Source organism: Pagrus pagrus, assembly GCF_965226575.1.
Source record: "Pagrus pagrus genome assembly, chromosome: 4".
NCBI classification, from domain to species: domain Eukaryota; kingdom Metazoa; phylum Chordata; class Actinopteri; order Spariformes; family Sparidae; genus Pagrus; species Pagrus pagrus.
Window position 1 is genome coordinate 29,241,301 of NC_140188.1, and position 12,884 is coordinate 29,254,184.

The following is a 12,884-nucleotide window of genomic DNA, read 5'->3' on the forward strand; positions in this document are numbered from 1 at the left end:
AAAGGGCGCTCGCGGAGAGAAATCAGAAGGATTTACGGACTACCAGAGGGAGCTGAAGGTGGCCTGAGCATGGTAATCACACGGCCGAAACAACTGACGGAGAGGATTCAGGAGTTGTCATGGCAACTAGATATGGCAAAAGGTTAACCACCTTTTGCCATATCTCAGTTGTGTGGAATTCATAAAATGCTAAAACTCTTCAGATGAGGTTAAAGATTTGAATCCTGGATAGAGAAAGGACTTATCTTTCATTTACACACAAAAATATATTACAAAGTTTTCAATCCTTGAAAGATAAGCACGACTTAGAGCACAGTGATTTTTTCAGGTACCTCCAAGTACGATGTTTACTTCTATGAGAAGAGTAGACAAACCGCAGAACCTGACTTTTATAATATCCTGAATTCGGCAACTAATTCAACACCAACTAAATCAATCTCCTTACTGTGTAATGCTCTGATGAATGCTAGAAACACTTGGTATATCAAAGAAAAGCGGGGAAAAGAGGCAGGACTACAATTCTCAGGGAGGCGTGGGGAGCAACAACTAACTCTTTAGATTAGAGAGAACCCAGTTGGAGAATATTATGAGACGCCACACCCAGAAAAATTCAAGAACACAAACCCAAAGTGTTGGAGAAAGTGTGACTCAAAGAAAGCAAATCACTTTCATATATTCTGGGACCGTCCCAAACTCAGCCCATTCTGGAATGACATCCACAAAGTGCAGTTTTCAGGATCCAGGTTATCCACCCTTTATCTGGGCCACGTTTTGTTTTGGGAGAAATGGAGGGATATAAAGCTGCTGCAGATCCTTCTAGCAGCAAGTAAAAAATCAATCACTAGAAAGTGGTTAAACCAATCATCACTAACACTTGACGATTGGTACAGAATCATTTTAGAAATATTTAAAATGGAAAAATTGACGTACTGTTTAAGGATCTAAAAAGACAAATTCTACAGAATCTGGAATAAGTGGATCGAATTTATTACCCCACAGGAACAGACTTTGTACTCCTCTGGTAGGAAAAATAGAAGTATGAGATCCCTTAGTTCAAAGGTGAGTGATAGCTTTGTTATTTTATGTTTCCTTTCAATGTTGGACATAAGCTTGTTCTTAAATAACTTGGGCAAAGAGTTAAATAATGATTTAATAATGTTAAATCATTTGACATGTTGGCAAATATGCCTATTGGCTGTCTCGTCGAAAGTGAGATGAGAAGATCGACACCACTCTGAGACATGTTAGTCTCTCTTCATTTCTGTCTTGGTAAGAAAGAAAATAACATTTTTCCCCAAATGTCAAACTGTTCCCTTAAGTGACCAATAAAAATAAACCACATCCATCACATTTTCTGGCAATACATCCAGTATAAAAGAAAACACAGAGTCCTCCAGAAAGAAACATGCATTATTAACAGTGACCCCTCATGAAATAAGCATGACGAGGACAAAATAAAAGAAAGCATAGTCTACTTCCTTGAACTCTCTCTACTCTATACACACATAAACCCTTTATGCTACAAGAAAAAAAAGTGTGGGCTTTTCTTTCATTAGAGAGCACCACCCATACTAATTAATGCCGGTCAACGTCAAAGCAGCGGTCTGAATCCAGCTGAATAGGAACAAAGATGGAGCTGGAGACAGACAGGGCAAACACAATGGCTCAAGTGCAGTTGGGCAAATAATCGCAAGGACCCATATATGGAGCTGATATCGACCTTATCAAAGACCACACACACACAAAAAAAGAAAAAAGCATGGCCTAATGATAGATGATGTCAGGCTTTCAGTCAGTGTACATACAATTTACTTTGTTTGTTGTCTGGCTTTTTAGGATCACTAATGCTGTGGAAACTTGAGCCACTTTAGTATTTTCACATTATCATAGTTACCTCGATTAAACTCTTTTAGTCACACCTGATAAAAAGCTAAAACAAGTTTTTAGAAATTACTGCTATTTTCTACCAGTTAGCTAACGTTGCACACACAGAGAAACAGCTCACTTTTCTCTTCTCATGTTAGTTGGATTATTATGGTGACTTCGCCCATCAGTCCACAGTTGCTATATTTATCTAGGACTGCTATTTCGGCTGTTCATGAATCACAGACTTCCCCTAGGTGCTCTACTGCTTTGTTGTAAAAAAATAGTTTCTGCATGTAAATTTCTATAAAACCACAAATTGTCCTTACATTTTTGGTTTCTGTTTTTCTGCTTTTGGGCAGATTCTATTTAACTTAAGTCAGGGTTAAGGTAGCTGTTTCCCCTGGCTTCCATTCTTAATGCTAAGCTAAGCTAGTCGCCTCCCAGCTCTAGCTTCATAGTGTACAGACACTGGAGCAGTATCAGTCTTCTCAATATCAGCAAGAAAGCAAAAACGTGTATTTAAGAAAATGTCAGACTATTCTTTTCATTAGCTAAACCAACTGTAGAAATGTTAATATGGGATTTATCTGTAACGGCTAGCGATTGTGCCAGTCAGTCACTTCTCCACAGATTTATTGGTACTTATGTTGTTCTTCACGCCAAGCGGGTAATATCATAGCTGTGTGAAATTCTTGATATTTCTGACTTGGAATTAAAGGAGACATATTGTGCTCATTTTCAGGTTCATAATCTTATTTTGGGTTACTATTAGAATCCGTTTACTCGCCTTAATGCTAAAAAAACAACAGTTTCCTCAAACTGTCCAGTATTCCCTCTCTGTCTGAGACGATTTCTATTAGCTCCTGTCTCTTTAAGGCCCTCCCTCCCAAATACCCAGTCTGCTCTGACTGGTCAGCTCACACATGCCTGAGCCAGCACTGCTCACATGTCTCTGGTTGGCTTCTGCTTTTTAACTTTCAAGACCTTTTACGTACATGCACAATAACCTATATAACACACTAAAGGGGAACAGTGAAAACAAACTATAGAAAGCATAATATTCTCCTTTAAGACTAGAATATTTTTCAAACCTGATGGCTGCAAATCTATTTTCACATGGAAAAAGAGGTTGTGATGTGACTCAATAAAATGGCTCCAACATTTTTGCTGTAGTTTGAACATCATGTCAATGTCTCACCATTGTAGTAGATGACAGCATACAAAAGCTGGAGCAAAGTTTTATGTACCTCTGTCTGAAAGTTGCACTTGAATGACCTTAAATTAAGTGGTTATGAAACAGACTGTACAGTCTGCAGGCAGCACACACACCACTGGGATTCAAAGTGCAGCCAAAACACAGCTGAACCAATCAATCGATCAATCAAACAGCACGACAGCATGTTCAGACGCTGCCCTTCAAGTGCTGATAAGACCAAAGAAAAGAAAGAAAAAGGAGGACGTTCAAATAACAGTACAGTGTATGATAAAGGTTGTAGTCATATTTCCAACAAAATATATTTCATGAACTCAGTGTGGAGGGAACACCTACAGTACTGACTTTGTGACAGTGTGCAGGGAACCACTCATCCGACAGGTTCTTTGTTCTTAGGTCTCAAGTACAAATAAATTAAGAGAATTTGTGGCATCCAATCTTTAAGATTTAGGGGTATCTAATGGCAATAATATTGCCAGTATATAATATTTAGAATTATGTTTTCACAGTTTGTGTTTTTGTTACCTTAGAGTTAGCCTATTTTACAGAGGGAGCGGGTCCAAACGCTGGCTCAAGAGAAGACCTCTCATGTTTTTAGCAGCCACAGCGGGGTGGGGTGAGGCGAGGGGTATTCAGGTGGTTGTATCCTGCAACCTCACAACTAGATGCTGCTAAATTCTACACTTGTGACCTTTAACTGAAATAAAAATACATAACTACAACAAACTTAATGTTGTTTTTTTTTCAGTTTTATAATTTTACTGGCAAAGAAAGGTCTACATTTCAGATGAAAAATTGATGCAGGTCACTGTCATTAGACAAGTTTGTTGAGTTAAGAGACTTTGGTGAATCCAACTCGGAACAGTCATACAAGCTAACTGGCAAGAAAGGTAGGAGAGGGTGGAGGTGCAATTTGTAAGATATGGATAGAATTTTATTTGAAACATTCAAAAAATGAAACATTATCAACTGCATGAGAAGAAACAACAGTGTTGACGTTATGGCATAACACCCACTAACATCTGGCTTTTGTCTTCAATGTGAATGTGTATAATCAGCATTTAGTCCTGCTCCAATTGACTCTGCAGTAGTCAGGGTGCTTATCGGCTCTTGCTAACGGCTAAGATGAAAATACAACACCCAGGTGAACATGTTGATTGTCCCCCCTCTGCAGGCACGATGCTATGAAGAGGGTTGAAGTCAAGGACACTGGCTTGCTAATCTGTCCTGTTTCATTATACCACCTTGTACCTCAAGAGCCTTCGTAGTTTCATCTGAAAAATGTAAAAGTGTAAAACTTGGTGTACTTACTTAGTGTAAAACAAAATAAACCCACAAAAAGTCAAGAAAGCAGATATTTTTCTCCTGATTTCGTTACTAAACAGAAAAATACACTCATACAACATCCAAATTGAAGTGTTATCCCTTTTACTGAAGTAAGACATGCTCAATGGCCTTGTTAACTCTTTGTAAAACATACTGTGTGTTCACTGGAAGGCGGCTGAGTCCGGTCAAGCTAGCTATTGACTGCAGTGACTCCCCACGTCATCCAAGGTTGTGGTGCAGGCAGACATGCTAATGGTAGCTAGTTGCGACAGCCAAAGATAGCTACAACAAAGAGTATAGTGAGCAGCAGTTGGTGGTTATGCTGCCCCCTATAGTTTTGGAGTTATCTTCAAATCCTGGTCATTTCTTTCTAATTACAGTTCAAGGTTAAGAATATAAAAATGTTCTTGCATGAGCTTCAATGCATTGAAAAGGTAAATACTGATGGCGACTACATCACAACAGCCTGTCATTATCTGTCACAACACTGGTCACACAACATAAGGAAAGTTCAAAATCCCAGCTGAGGGAACCACTGGGGGTAAATTTAGAGGTTTCCACAGAGGCCGCTGGTTTTAGCTTAGCAATGAGCTTTTTGGCAGCCCAGCAGGAAGTGGTGAAGGGAAGCTAGCTTTGGTTTCAAGTTAACTGAACGGCGGTGATTAAGAAGGTGACCTCCCCATTAGCTCTTAACAGAGCTCCTGCTTGATTAATCAATGTCTGTTTAGTCCGAGCCCTGCGGCCGTCGCCATGGTTTTCCGAGCAATATGCAGAAGACCCTGGTGACCAGTGAGTAGTGACTTTGTGTCTTTCACAAACAAGCTGTCTTTCATTTCTGGTCTTTTTTCCTTTTATCGTTTTGACATGGAATGTCTCTGTCACCCCTCACCACCTCTTCCTCTCTCTTTCTTCATGTTGCAGTTTAACACTCGTGTTTTTCTTCCTCTCTGCTCTCTTTATCCTCAGTAATTGTCTTAATCCAATTCATCGCGCGATCTGTTCGTCATGTTCTGTTCTGCCAGAGCACAAACAATATGAAATGTGACCGATGGTTATTAAACTGGAGCCCTTCCAATTTAGTTTTCATGACCCAATAAGGAAACCTTTTCTTCTTCTCCTCAGGTCATCCTCCTTTGCCCTCTAACCCCCTGCTGATACAAAACAAATAACACACATTCATCCTTCAATCTGAAACATCACAGTATCTCTCTATATCGTTAACTTCAGTCCAGTTGGTGTGCATCATGCTTGTGGACGTTTCTTTTCCCATAATCCCCACCTCCACCGCCAGCAGCCAGAAAAAAATCCTGCAGGGATCAGAAGGTCAGAAGAGCTTGACTTAACCCATCACCCACTGGATCAAAGCTAAGCCATGTGGATGGACTGCTGTTCACACTGTACCTTCTCTTTTCTATTGATACTGCTTGGTGTTTCAATAACACTGAATTTTTATTATATGAACAATGCACTGATGAGCTAAGGAAACATCTTAAGTTTGTAAACCATATCAAATTACTTATTGGCAGGAGAAGTAGTTCACTCAGTGCTGATAAAAGGCTTTTTAGTTGACCACAAATCTCTGAGCAGCGGTTTCTGATGCCACAGTGGTCCAATGGAGAATGTCTGCTTGGAAATAAGGCCCAAATGCGTATGTTACGATGAGGCTGGATAGAGAGATACTTGAAACGGTCAGTGGTCTGACAATTTAAGCTGTTCTCTTCAGATGAGCTTCCAGCAGAATAAAAGTGCTTTAAAGTATCTTTCAAAATTGCATATTTAATGTGCTTAAAAACAATGTAGCTCTGTCTGTCAAGTGGAAAACACAAAAAATTGAAATTGTATTTTTTTTAAGCACATGTAGTATACTATGCTATCTGTACCGATTATAGATGAATAACACATATCTGTAGCATTGAGCTGCCATCAAAGCTCACCTCCCCTACAGTAGGGATTAAAACATTAAGGCTGGGCTCACACTTCTACGGACACAGTTTTAAAATCCTAATCGACTGTAAAATCAGCTTTCATCACAGACATGAGGAGAATCTTCTTCTCTCTAATCTCAAACCTGCACACAACCCAGTTGCCAGAATAAATGCTGGAAATGTACGCTTTAATTTAAACTTTACATTTCTTTATGTTCATTATTCTATCTTATGTTACGTCCTTTTAAATATGATTGTCTCCTGCCTGTAGTTCAATCATGCTGCCGTTTTTTGCACGTACCCTCCACCTCCCCATCACCGCCCAGTCTTCGCATATTCACCAGCTTCATCCGCTTAATCAATTCATCAACCTATCACTCTCTGAAGAGCCCTCAACCACCACCACCACCAGCGTCTGGACTCCATGGGGGGGATTCTTCTTGCTGCTGCTCAGGGCAGACGCCCTTTCATCACGAAACCTCTCTGTATAGTCTAAGAGTGAAAGACTCATTATCAGTATCATCCGCTGTAACACATCACATATCATCTGCTGTAACACATCACATATCCTCTGCTGTAACACATCACATATCATCTGCTGTAACACATCACATATCATCTGCTGTAATCAAATGTTTCTTTACTTCAGCCATTAGTCTCTCCTGATTGAAAGGAGATTCTGCCAATTTCCAGTAAGGTAAAGTTGGTGTTTGCTTGTGCTTAGACAGTATTTAACGGGATTTTTTATTTGTATCAAAAACATGTGTATTACTCTAAACTACAGTATCTAAAAATGTAGGATTTGTTATTAGTGCCAGAACTCATGTAGAGTATCAGTCACAGTTTAGGGAAATTTCACATGATACCCAGCCACAGTGCCATAGGCATGTCTGTTCCTTTAGGGTTAAACTTAAATAAATGCAATAAAATTAAATAAATTAATGAATTCTGAATTATTTCCAAGAGGGAGATTATAACATTGGTGCCACTCTTATATCTGTGTATCACGTAGGGAGCTGGAGCCGAGAGGCGATTGGCATAGCTTTGCATCAATACTAAACAGCTAGCTATTCAAAAATATACCAACCAACACTTCTGTGCAGCCGCATTGGCTTTAGTGAAGGTTGGCAGTGGATTGGTTAGTGCAGATTTTGATATACAACTGGTCCCTGCACAGGCACAATAGTACCAGAGCTGTCAACCTCCCTGTGAGGACTCTCCAGGAAGCTGCAAACACGCCCTGCACTCATTACTGTTTGCTAGAAAGAGCACTTAACTTCTACTGAAATATATGTTTGTATGGATCATGCAAACAAGCTTCAATGTGCTTTTAGGGCTGGGGACCGAGCTCGGTACTTTTAAGGGTGCAAACTGAATCTTTATGTCATGAATTAGCTAGTTGTCTTGGTTGATGTTACCTTAGCATTCTCACTAGAATTAGCCAAAACTCAGCCACTGGCTGTATCCTAAATGCCCTACCAACATGCTGTTAAGCATGCTAAAGCAGTATCTGAGGGTTTTTATAATAATAATAATATAATATATATATATATATATATATATATTTATTTATATTTGTATATGCAGTCCAATACCTTGCTGATTATCCATCAGTTTATACATTTTAGTGCACAGAGTAAAATCTGTTTCTTCAGCTGCCTCCATGTATTTGAACAGCTCCCTCCATTAGGCTATGCTGGTTGCATTTAATGACTTATTTTTACAACTGAAATGACATTTTTGTTATTTCAGTGAGAGCAAAGTCCTGGAAAAAAAGGTTTACTTGGGTACCAGCACCAAATTCCAGGCACCAGTATTGGTATGGGTTCAACTATGAACGGTACCCAGCCCTGTGTGATTGTGTATTTTTGAACTTTAGAGAGAGTCAGGCTAGCTGAGGTCCAGCTTTGACTGAACACACAGACACAAGAGTGGTATTGATTTTCTTAACTCACTCTGGGACAGGAAGAGACGAGTGTATTTCCCAAAATGTTATAAATGTGATGAACTATTCTGGGAAATAGTGTAGTTGATATTTTACACAGAGATGGAATAAACGTATTCACCTAACTGAAACCAGTTTGCTATTTTCCACCTAGAGACTGCACTTTTAAAATCATTGTCATTTTCCACTGACTGACTAAGCGACTAGTTGGCTGTTTTTTTTGTTTTTTTTTCAACACTATAAAAAAACTTTGTACAAACCCAGATGTATTTGCCCTGGAAATAACCAAACCAGTTCTTACTGGGACAGACTCCAGCTACTCTGCTGTTTTGCTGTGTCTTCACTTTCAGACGGGGAGCAGTGACTCTGCTCCTCCGGGGCATCACAGCTCAATCAAGCAGTGACAGAGATTCTTAACGATGATAGATGAAGAGGTGTCCTTCATCTTTAAGCCTGTTTGCTTTGCTCCATTGTTTGCCATTGATGCACGGATTAACAATCTAAATGGGTTTGATCAGAAAACTGTAAATAGAAACAGAGAGGAGCTGATGGAAATCTCCAAAGCCTAAACAATAAAGTGTGTGTGTGTGTGTGTGTGTGTGTGTGTGTGTGTGTGTGTGTGTGTGTGTGTGCGCGTACAAGCTGCAAGCTTTGTTCCCTGAGGTTGAGTCATCGGGGATAAACAGCGAACACTGTCAGCATATGGATTGTGTTCAGTGGTGTCTATAGGGATAAGAGCTTATAAATCTGTTTCCTCCCTTCACTATCTTCTCTCCGTTTCCTTCTCACCCAGCTGACAAACACCTATTCAGATTGACTTTTCATAATTTCACTCCTGTTACGCTCTGATCCCCTCTTTCTTTACAAATTCTCCAATTCAACTGGTGGTATTTTCACTTTCCTGCTCCCCCTTTGTTTCTCACTACACCAGATACTTTCAGTCTGCAGCTGGGCTTTTCCTGCTCCCTGTAGCAACAGCGGCAGCAGCCAGCCGAGCGCTGCAAATGTCTTGAAAGGGGGAGAGAGGCTATAAATCGCAGCAGCCGCAACACTGTACAGTGCAGCAGAGGAAGGCTGAGCCCAACAGGTCCAGCCACCCAGGGGGGCTCCTGGTCAGTCATACAGACAACTCATCAGTGACGTAGGCCGTCGATCACTGAATCAGAGTCTAAGTCTAAGCCTGGCTTCTGATTCAGCATCAGTGCCATCATGTGTACAGACAGAGATGAAATCAGGGGGGAAGAAGAAAAGAGAGCAAACCAATCAGGCATTGTACTGGAGCTGTGACCCCGTGACCCCCTGAGAGCTTCACTCACTCTGTAACACTCACACACACACACACACACACACACACACACACACACACAGAGCAGCTACCTGTCGGAGTGTCCTTAGCATCTCCGTGGCCTCGTCCTGCTTGCCCTGTTTGGCCATCAGCATCATCTCTTGGATCATGCCAATGCGGCGCTGGTAGGGCGGCGGTGTCCCCCCACGGCTCAGCCGGTCCCCTGACTTCAGCATGAGGGAGGCGAAGATGTCGCCCCGCTCCTTAGTGGGCGTCCGCCTCCAGCTGTGCTGAGGACTGGCTCCTCCAGGCTCCTGGCCTTTGGTCTGCTTGGCACCCATGGTGCTGCGTTAAAGTGAACTGTGATAATAACAAGACTGGTCCCACCGAGAAGTCATGCAGAGGCAGGTTTGATTAATGTCTCATCAAAATGCAGATGATCACATCTTTCTAAAAACCTGTAGTCGGAGGCTGAAATGTCAAGTAAACAATTCCAAACTGTTGTAGCCTCCTGCTCCTGAAAATGTTCATTATCACTCAGCTACACACAGGAGTGGATGTTTCAACAGTCCAAAATAAAAACCCCAAAGAAGAAATTGAACTACTAGGTTTCTGCTCCTGGGAACTTGTTTATCCCAGAGAGTGCAGCTCAAGTGGGGAAGAGGTCTGAGGATGCTGCTTGCAGCATGGCCGCAAAACACCGACACAGCAAAGTCAGGATGCAGGATGCGGGATGCCTACAGCGCAGATCGCGGCTCGCCGCAGCGTCCTATCCCGAACACAACTTCACCACCGACCCAAAATATTTACCTGCGACAACAGCGCCGTCTTCTCATCCTGCGACCCTGCAAAACAGAGCCCTCCGTCCCGGCCCGGGGAGGGAAGCGGGTCGCGGGAGGCTCTGGATGAAGCAGGGCATGGCAATGTTTACGTCTCCTGAAGATCACCACTGTCTGTCCGTTCCCGGCCCTGTCCTTCCTCAGCCGCTGGAAGTCAAACACAACCTGCAAGACGCAACAGCGTCCGTCCTTCTCCAAGGTGGATCCTGCAGCGGCTCCGGAGCAGGAAGCAGCCTCACCGGCGTGTCGATCCGCGGGGTATGTCTCAGCTGCAGCACGGCTTGACAGGATGGGCGAGACTGGGGTGTTCCCGTGCTGGGACTGAATTATGTATTGCACCCTCTGTTCAACTACGTGGGGGCGCGCGGCGCGTGCACGCGAGGGGAGAGGGAGGGCTGGAGGAGCACGAGCACCACGCAGCGCTAAGTTTGCAGTGTTGTTGCCGTCACGCACGAGGCTCCGTCCTCCCTGCACCGGGGTCCATGGTATTAACGAGTCTGTCCACGCTCCTGTATAACTGGTGGAGATGACTCATACCTGCTGAAGTCGTGCACGGTCTGCTGGGAACATCGGTGTGCTGCTAACTGTCAAATTATCAATGTATGTTAAAAAGACACCTCCAGTTTAAACTAAGTTTGGTTGATGAAGGCAACTTCACTAGTATCCTACAACCTGACCTTAGAGGTTGTATTTTATTAAAATATCTGCAGCATTGTGAAAGTGATTCTTCCATAGAAACAATATACATATACACCAATCAGGCATAACATTATGACCACCTGCCTAATGTTGTGAAGGTTCCCCTTGTGCAGCCAAAACACTTCTGACCTGTCAAGACTTCAGACCTCTGAGGGCATCCTGTGGTGTCTGGCACCAGGGCGTTTTATAGTGGACCCTCTGGGTGCTGTATGTTGGGGGGTAGGGCCTCCATGGATCAGACCTGCTCCAGCACGTCTTACGGATGCTCGATCAGATTGGGATCTGGGGAATTTGGAGGCCCGGTCAACACCTTGGGCCCTTTATTGTGTTCCTCGAGCTGTTCCTGAGCAGTGTTTGCGGTGTGTCAGGGCACACTGTCCTGCTGGGGGGCCACTGCCATCGGGTAGTGTTGTTGTGATGAGGAGGTGTACTTGGTCCACAACAGTGTTTGGATGGGTCTCATTCTGTCTTCACCAACAGGCAAAAAGTTGATTTTAAAATGGCAATTTTTGTATTTTTATTTCTGATGCGTACAATTTTATCTATTTCTGCCAAATCTAATTTAAAATCGGATGAAGTATGGATATAATTAAACAGTGTGATGCAGTTCAACACCCTGTTAGGGCAGGGTACTTGGTCAGCAATAGTGTTTGAGTGGGTGGTGCATGTCAAGTGGCATCTACATGAATGTCAGGACCCAAGAACACCTGATTGTAACAAGCAGAGTACTGAACTTCACTTCAGTAGCTTTAACTGTTATGGCTGATTGGTGCACACTACTGATGTACATGTAGCCAAAGTGACCATGTAGATGACTGCACTGACCTCTGGTGGCGGCTGCATGGAGCTCATAATCCAATAATTATAATGAGGTTTAACACACTGGATCCTGTTAAAGTCAAAATACAGTAGGATCCAAAATGTATATTTTGCATTTCTTTTGACTGTAATACTGTTGTTTTCATTACAGATGATAACATCAGTGCTACAATTTTAGTGAAAAGTTGAATATTTGAAAAATGTCCATGAATGTCAGAATATATTAGTATTTGGTATGTTGACCTTTTGCTTTAATGACACTGGAGCTGGCATGGACTCTAAAAGTTTGTGTAAAACCTGATGACTTGTTTTATCCCAGCACGATTTCACAGTCAAAACCTCTTGTGATGTCCCAGAATGCTCGGCTTTCTCAGCCTTCAAGGGTCCCCATATATGTTCAATCGGATTGAGTTCAGGTGACTGTGGAGGAAGCTCCATGACAGTCAGGACTCCATGGTCTTCTTCACTCTTCAAGTAGTTGTTGCAAAGCTTTGAGGTGTTGGTCAACTTGTGGAGTCCTACCAGAGATGTTTACTATGCAGGGGCATGTCTAAAACCGACAGCTACATGTACATGCAGAATATAGAAACTTGCACACGAAATGTCACATTGTACTTTTCAAAAGGTAGATTTATTTGTTTAGCCTTTAATTACATCTCTATTTACAGTGTAGCATTTCAACCATCATAGTTGCTCCAGAGGAAGATGTTAGTTTCTCATTTCCTTACTTTACTGAATAAATTTTAGGCTCATAACTTTTCTTGTCAGAGCTTTCAGTCAGCCTTAATGAAACACATCCAGCATGTGTGTGTAGGATGAAGACTTCGTTCTTGTTTTTACACACAGCAGACTACATTTCACAGGCACGCACGCATGCACGCACACACACGCGCACACACACCCCCCTACACTGGCTGCCGACAGCTTGGTTTAATTACTTAATGGTGTGCTGCTTTTCTTATTCAAA

General features: G+C 42.3%; 1 protein-coding gene across 1 annotated transcript in view; it reads right to left on the minus strand.

Annotated features, from left to right (window-relative positions):
• Positions 1 to 10,786, minus strand: part of lrrc75a (leucine rich repeat containing 75A) — a 55,963-nt gene extending 45,177 nt beyond the window's left edge. The window contains exon 1 of the mRNA XM_084350925.1: positions 9,653 to 10,786. Coding sequence (XP_084207051.1) covers positions 9,653 to 9,901 — 249 coding nt within the window. The 5' untranslated portion in view covers positions 9,902 to 10,786. The remainder of the gene's footprint in view (positions 1 to 9,652) is intronic.
• Between the last annotated feature and the right edge of the window lie 2,098 nt (positions 10,787 to 12,884).